Source organism: Myotis brandtii, unplaced genomic scaffold (assembly GCF_000412655.1).
Source record: "Myotis brandtii unplaced genomic scaffold, ASM41265v1 scaffold1480, whole genome shotgun sequence".
Taxonomy (NCBI): domain Eukaryota; kingdom Metazoa; phylum Chordata; class Mammalia; order Chiroptera; family Vespertilionidae; genus Myotis; species Myotis brandtii.
The window spans coordinates 6,475-14,575 of NW_005355348.1; the positions used below are offsets into that span (position 1 = coordinate 6,475).

Here is an 8,101-nt window from a genome sequence, read left to right on the forward strand (position 1 = left end):
ATATGAATCTATACATATAAAAGCCTAAGCAACCGGCCAACCATTTGACCAGCCTACCATCCAGTAGTTATGATGTGCAATGACCACCAGGGGGCAGACACTCAATGCAGGAGCGGAAACCACAGGCATGGAAACATGGAACAGACTGATGAATCTCAAAGGGAAGGGGCAAGGGAGAAGGGTGGGAAGAGATTAACGAAAGATCTTATATGCATACTAGTGGCCTGGTGCATGGATTCATGCACCAGTGAAGTCCCTCAGCCTGGCCTGTGCCCTCTCACAATCTGGGATACCTCAGGGGATGTTGGAGAGCTGGTTTCGGCCTGATCCCCAGAGGCCAGGCTGAGGGACCCACACTTCGGCCTTTATATTGAGAGATTAGAGGCCTGGTGCACAGATTTGAGCACCAATTGGGTTCTTTGGCCTGGCCTGCACCCTCTAGCAATCCAGGACCCCTTGGGGGATGTTGGAGAGCTGGTTTTGGCCCAATCCCTGCAGGCCAGGCCAAGGGACCCCACCGGTGCATGAATCTGTGCACTGGGCCTCTAGTTATTTAATAAGATCACTGTCACTGATAAAATGTCAAAATAAAGATTCTAACATGACCCAGTAAGGTCTTAGCTGACCTATGTTTTGAATATTTAATCCTTAAAATTTTCTAACTTAATTGACATTCTAATAATTACCATTGGAAAGACTCTGCAGGCTTAAGGTTGCTGTAAAACCCCAAGGCATATTCCCTATTGCATCACAAATTAGTAAATTTCATAATTTATGATTACCCACCATGAGAATATATATTTAAGGAAGAATTCTGGAATAATCAGTTAATCTTTTTATCAGAAGAAAGAAGAGCTTAGCTATTTGATTGAGAGGAGCATTGGTCTCCTGGCAAGGTGAAATTTTTGGTCATTGTTTGGATTTCTTTTTTTTTTTCTGAGAAGAAGAAGAAATAGAACAAAATTCATACTATTTGTCTGGGACATCTGCTTTAAAATGCATGAGGATAGGATAATGCTGCAGAAACAGAGAAAGGGTAAGATCAAATTCACACACAGAGCACTTTCTTTACTGCTTATCAAATACACCACCTGTCAAGTCTTCCTGATGCTTAGTATTATTTTAAAGGCCTAAAATATTTATTTTCACTTTTATAAAAATGGCAATAACTTTGGAAGATTCACCATTTGTATTTAAATTTGGGTATCACACAAATGACTGATTCCCCCCCCCTCACCCCCCATGATAAATCAGAGATAAAGTGGAGGAGGAAATCAGGATTCACAAGTCAGAAGGGGTAGGCTGAGTTCCAGAGACAAACCTCACTAACTTTATAAGTTGGCAAACCCCTTGGTCCCCATACTCAACTGTCATAAGTTTCTTGCATATGGTTCTATTATACACCAATATAAGGCTCAGAGTTAGGGATCTTAAAACAAGACAATTCACAAACCCTAGCTGAATTAGGTAAGAAAACTTTACATGGACCCTTCCTTGAACCTCCACAAGTCCCTACCCTGAAATGTCCCATTTAAGCAGTCACCATCTCCTCTGGGATTAACTGCAGGGCAGTGACAAAAGATCTAGTGACAGAGTGTCTACTTAGCATTTTTTTTCTAGAATTTATTTAATCACTGAATGTTTTCTTAGTTCATTTTAAGTAGATGTGAATTGACTACTAATCACCTAATTTGATCTTTATATTAATGCTGTGAAGTAAAAAGAATGAATATATTATTTCTCCTGCATAGACTTAAAAATCAGGTTTCAAAGGACTAAATGACGTTTAAGTTTATAGTTTCCAAATTGTAGAATAATTCCCAAACCAATGCTTTTCCTATAATATTCATGATACTGTCTAAAACCTTTAAGTATGAAAGAACTATAGAGGTTTCCATCATCTAATTTACCTATCCCATTTATTCGATAAGTTATTGTCTGGGTGAAGATTTGTGCAATTGAATAAAATTTTATATAATTTTCAACTCTAGTATCAATTAAATATTTTTTATGTTCTTCAGCCTGATCCACATTTTTAAAAACTTGTAGGAATGGGTAACAGTATATTTTAACAACTTAACTCAGTGTACCCCTTCTGACTTGTGAATTCTGATTTCCTCCTCCATTTTATTTCTGATTTATCATGGGGGAAAATCAGTCACATGTGTGATACCCAATTTAAATACAAATGGTGAATCTTCCAAAGTTATTGCCATTTTCATTTTTTATAATAGTGCAATTAAATATTTTAGTGCAATTAAATATTATTTATATATTTTAACAACTTAAAATATAGAAATAAATACAGTATCAGAAAAGACACTATCACTTTCAAACTTTTATTAACTGTATCCCTGTTGGCAGGAATGATATTAAGGAGATTTATTTTAAAGCACAAAGATAAGTCACTTTGTTTTTATCAGAATGAGTTAGAAATAGACACTATACGTGAGAGAATTAGAAGTAACTAACGTGAGGTTGAGAATGAGCACATTTTAAGGGTGTTAATATTCAAGAGGAAAGGCTTAACACTGAAGTTCAGGTTAAAATTTTTCAATCTGCAGAAAAATCCATTGGGATGGACCACTTAGGAAGCACCTACAATGCTCAGTCCACCATGGAATGATAAAAACAATCTATTGTCTCAGAATTAATGGAAAGACAGGCATTGAATATAATGAGGTAGAATACATGTAGAGAACAAAGTGAAAAGATTTAAGACTGAAAGAATGTAGGTGAATGAGAGAAAGAAGAAAGAGATAAGAAAGAGAGCAATAAAGAAGGAAAAGCCAGGGATAAAATAAGTGAGAGAAATTGCAAGAAAAAAATAAAAGAAACTAAAGCACATGTAAAAAGAATAATTAAAAAACTGAGTGTGTTGTTGGGGAGGTGGAGGCATTGGAAAAAAAATTAAAAAGAGAAAGAACTCATGGACATGGACAGCAGTGTCATGCTTGCAGGGAGCAGGGCGTGGGTGTCGGTGGAAGAGGGTATAGGGGGATAAATAGTGATGGACAAAAATAAAGAGAAAAAATAAAAATTAAATTTAAAAAAACTGAGTGTCTGAATGTAAAATTATCAGGAAGATAATAGGAAAAGTTGAAAAAATACAATAAAAAGTAGCAAAAGGAAATGAATGGGGAAAGATGAAAGGATGAGATGATGCTACATTGGTGATCAGGTCTCCAAACACCTGCTCCAGGAGTTGGTCTGCTAGCAGCTGGAATGCTGGCAAGCTCAGTGCAGCCTGCAGATGCTGGGTGGCTGCACTCTGATATCGGCACCCTTTCTACCTGTGCATCTTTGATGTAGGTTGTGTGTTTGTATCAGTTGACATAACAAAGAAGGTTAGAGATGAAACGTTCAAGTTTCTATCTTGCCTACACTAACAATACGTCTTTGCCTTATCTGACTAGAACAAAAAACTTGTCCCTATAAACTCTGTTGCTTTTGTCCCCACCCCCTACCCCCTCCACCCAGGAATTCCTTTTGTACAGAGTAAAGTCCACCTGAGGCATATCTGTCCTCAACCACTGTGATGAGCACAATTTGAGAATCACCAGAGCAGAGTGTACATAAATGAGAATGGGAGGAGGAAAGTGGAGTAAAGACGTTTGTGGTAAGCAATTCCACCTGTTAATAATAGACAGCACATAGACATGGATGATAGAAAATAAAAACAAAGGAGGATTGGAAGAGACTAACTCTCAGAGTGTCACCTGTGTCTGGAATTGTCAACCCAAAGAAGCACGAAATAACTGAAAACCCGGAATGCATCAAACTTCAGAAAAGGTAATGGGAACTATTGACTTACCTTCTTAGGAGCAGGTTTCTGTAGGCAGATTGAGGAATGAATGTGGAAGCCAATAACTGTCTAGGACTGGATAAAAGACAGAAGGAAGCTCCTAAGCTAATGTGAAGGACTCCAAAGATATTTTTTCTATTCCAATTTGCTTCAACTCACTATGTGTGTGCTTACATGTATGAATATGTATTTGTATGCACAAATTTGTGCCCATGTGTTATAAATTCCTGTTCCATAACATTTGGCTGCTAGTTACAAAGGTTACTAATCACATAGGACAAATGTTCTGATGTTTAGGTGTGCCTAGAACACCAGTGTATTGCTTAAATTTCCCATGAGTTCTCCATTGACTTTCTAAGCCTGACTTTTCTTTATTCTTTTCTTCTTTCCTCTCTTCCTAGATTCTCCTTCTAGGGATGCTAACTATCATTTCTGTCAAATTTCAATTGGGAATTTTTCCCTCTATGATCTTCCCCCCCACCACACACACACACACTCAATAGTACTTTTTTTCCCCAAGAAAAACTATTTTAAATATAATAATGTTACATGCAATAAACATTAATATTTCAAGAAAACAAGATTTTAAATATAATAATATTACCAAAACTGTACTAACATAGTATAATATCACAAAAGTTTTAGGAAATATTAAAAATATGCAAATAACAGGATTACTTCTATTATATTCTACTTTAAAAAAGATTTATTAAGATATGATCAATATAACATAAATTCTACCATTTAAAAAGTACAATTCAAGCCGAAACCGGTTTGGCTCAGTGGACAGAGCGTTGGCCTGCGGACTGAAAGGTCCCAGGTTCGATTCCGGTCAAGGGCATGTACCTGGGTTGTGGGCACATACCCAGTAGGAGATGTGCAGGAGGCAGCTGATCGATGTTTCTCTCTCATCGATGTGTCTAACTCTCTATCTCTCTCCCTTCTTCTCTGTAAAAAATCAATAAAATATATTTTTTTTAAAAGTACAATTCAATGGTTTTAAGTGTTTTCATAGAGTTATGTAAGTATCAACATGACATAATTTTAGAACATCTTCATCACCTAAAAAGAAACCTCATACTCATTAGCAGTCCCTCCCACATCCTACTTTTAGCCCTAGGAAGCCACTCCTCTATTTTTTTGTCTCTACAGATTTGCCTTGTTCAAACATTTAGCATAAATTGAATTATACAATATGTGGTCCTTTGTGACTGACTTCATTCATATAGCATAATATTTAGAGGTTTATCTATGTTGTAGCATGTATCAGTACTTCACTCCTTTTTATTGCTAAATTGTATTACACTGTATCCATTGTACTTTAGAAATACAAGTATTACATGTAATTAAAAATCAAGGAAATGTTGTATGTCACATTATATTATTTTATTATAATTAGCAATTTTTCACTTTTAAAATTATTCCTACAGTCAAACGTGCCCAGATATCACAATACAACATATGCATATCCTATATAATAAAAGGTTAATATGCAGATTGACCGAACGGTGGAACGATTGGTCGCTATCATGTGCACTGCGTTGAGGGGGCATAAACTCAACGCAGGAGCTGCCCCCTGGTGGTCAGTGTGCTCCCACAGGGAGAGCACCACTCAGCCAGAAGCCAGGCTCACAGCTGACAAGCACTGCGGCGGTGGCGGGAGCCTCTCCCTCCTCAGCGGCAGCACTAAAGGCTCCAGGACTGCGAGAGGGCGCAGGCCAGGTCGAGGGATTCCCCCACCCCCGAGTGCACAAATTTTGTGCACCAGGCCTCCAGTTTATTTGTAAAATGTTTCAACAATTGTAGTAATATAAAAAGTATAAAACAATCACAAATATAAAACATTGTAAATGCATAATTTATAATAATACATAGAGAAAGTCTACTATTTTTATGCACCTTCATTTATTATCTTGTGAATCTCCTGGGGTGAACACAATCAACCCCTTTGGAGGCCACTACATAGACTAAACCTTACATCTGAATGTCTCAAACATGAATAGAGTTCTTATTTAAGCTAGATTATTCCCCCCAAATGGGATATACTTACACAAGCAATATCATGGTTAATTATTTAAGTGCCTAAATAAAACAATACCAGTTGATGGGACACTAACAATTTCCTAATCAATTTAAACTAAGGAAAACATGCCATCTTTTCTACAATTTTTTAATGAGAATTAAGAAGAAAACTCATTGCAAATTGAAGAATCTTAACTGCAATTGCTTTATTTTTCTCATCTGCCAAGTGAGTATATTAGACTATATGTGCTATATGACCAATTCCAGCTCTAGTGTGCTTTGATTTTTATTAGAGATAGCAAAAATATTTTACATATTGTAATAATTTTATATTATATAAAAATATTTTTGTGAAGGATCATTTGGCTATCATTATGAGATCTGAGGAAGAAGTGGGCTATAGATGTATAGTGAGCAAATGAGACTGGATTAGTGTTAAGATTTAAGAACAGTGTGGAGCAGATGCAGGATTGGAACTCTACCAGGGTTATAATGGGAGGATACCTTTAAGTTTTGTAAAATGTAGATATCTTGCTTGAGATCCTGGTGACCAGCTTGGATTAAGGGTGCATAAGAGTACCAAAGAAGCACAATGTAATAAGAACTATTAAGGCACAAATCCAGAAAAAGAAAAGCATATAGCTGCCAGCTGGGAACTAGGCATTCTACAGGAACTGAAGGAAAGAAGCACCTGCAAAAGCACTTTGCTCTGTTGGAATGAAGACAGAGGTCCAAAATCCAGCAACTAATCTAAACATTGCAGGTAGTAATATAACCACTAGCAGTAACAACAACAAAATCTGATCATTTTGATAATGGTTAAGTTTTGCTTTAATCAGGAAATTTTTAATATACCTCAAGCATAGTAGCCCAGAGTCCTAAAGGAGCACAGTTATATAGATGCACTTAAATGGGAACAATAGTGTTGTCATAAGAACAGTGTCTAGGGGAATCCGGAAAATGAAGGGTTTTTTTAGAGGTTTATCCATTTAGAAAGGTTAACTCAAAACATATGAGAGTTATGAGGCATAAGTTGTTTTCAGCTAGGGAATGTTGGATGTGGCAAATATTGTTTTTATTTGGAGAAGAGCTATGAAACAGATGAAAAGAAGGTTATAACAATATTTTTTGCTTTGTTATTCTGTAGATTGAGGAGTTATGGAGAGCGAAAACAGCACAGTGGTGACAGAATTCATCCTCCTTGGTCTGACCCAGTCTCAAGATGCTCAACTCCTGGTCTTTGTGCTAGTTTTAATTTTCTACCTCATCATTCTCCCTGGAAATTTCCTCATCATTTTCACCATCAGATCAGACCCTGGCCTCACAGCCCCCCTCTACTTCTTTCTGGGCAACTTGGCATTCCTGGATGCATCCTACTCCTTCATTGTGGCTCCCAGGATGCTGGTGGACTTCCTCTCTGAGAAGAAGGTAATCTCCTACAGGGGCTGCATCACTCAGCTCTTTTTCTTGCACTTCCTTGGAGCAGGAGAGATGTTTCTTCTTGTTGTCATGGCCTTTGACCGCTACATAGCCATCTGCCGTCCTTTACACTATTCAACTGTCATGAACCCCCGAGCCTGCTATGCCTTGCTGTTGGCTCTGTGGCTAGGTGGCTTTACTCATTCCATCGTACAAGTGGCCCTTATTCTCCACTTGCCCTTCTGTGGCCCAAACCAGCTGGATAACTTTTTCTGCGATGTGCCGCAGGTCATCAAGCTGGCCTGCACAGACACCTTTGTGGTGGAGCTCCTGATGGTCTCCAACAGTGGCCTGCTCACCCTCCTGTGCTTCCTGGGCCTTCTGGCCTCCTATGCAGTTATCCTGTGCCATGTAAAGGAGCACTCCTCTGAAGGGAAGAGCAAGGCTTTCTCCACATGCACCACACACATTATCATTGTGTTTCTCATGTTTGGACCTGCCATCTTCATCTACACTCGCCCCTTCAGAGCTTTCCCAGCTGACAAAGTGGTTTCCCTCTTTCACACGGTGATCTTTCCTTTGATGAATCCTGTGATCTATACCCTACGCAATCAGGAAGTGAAAGCTTCCATGAGGAGGTTACTGAGTCAGCACACGATTTTCTGAATGGAACAAAAAAATGAGAAAAGCAAAAAAGAGAAAAGGTCCAGTTTGATTAATTTTTTTTTTAATTAAATCTTTATTGTTCAGGTTACATTTGTTCCTCTTTTTTTCCCCCCCATAACTTCCCTCCTCCCAGTTCCCCCCCCACCCTCCGCCCTCCCTCCCCACCCACTGTCCTCCTCCCTAGGTGCA

At 38.3% G+C, this 8,101-nt stretch overlaps 1 protein-coding gene across 1 annotated transcript; it reads left to right on the plus strand.

The window, feature by feature from the left end:
* Positions 1–6,985: 6,985 nt before the first annotated feature.
* Positions 6,986–7,912, plus strand: LOC102251084 (olfactory receptor 4N5). The gene has a single exon (XM_005861321.1). The coding sequence runs from the start codon at positions 6,986–6,988 to the stop codon at positions 7,910–7,912; it is 927 nt and encodes a 308-aa protein (XP_005861383.1).
* The last annotated feature ends 189 nt before the right edge of the window (positions 7,913–8,101 follow it).

Coding starts and splice junctions, on each gene's coding strand:
- LOC102251084 (XM_005861321.1), top strand. CDS start 6,986: ATGGAGAGCGAAAACAGCACAGTGGTGACAGAATTCATCCTCCTTGGT.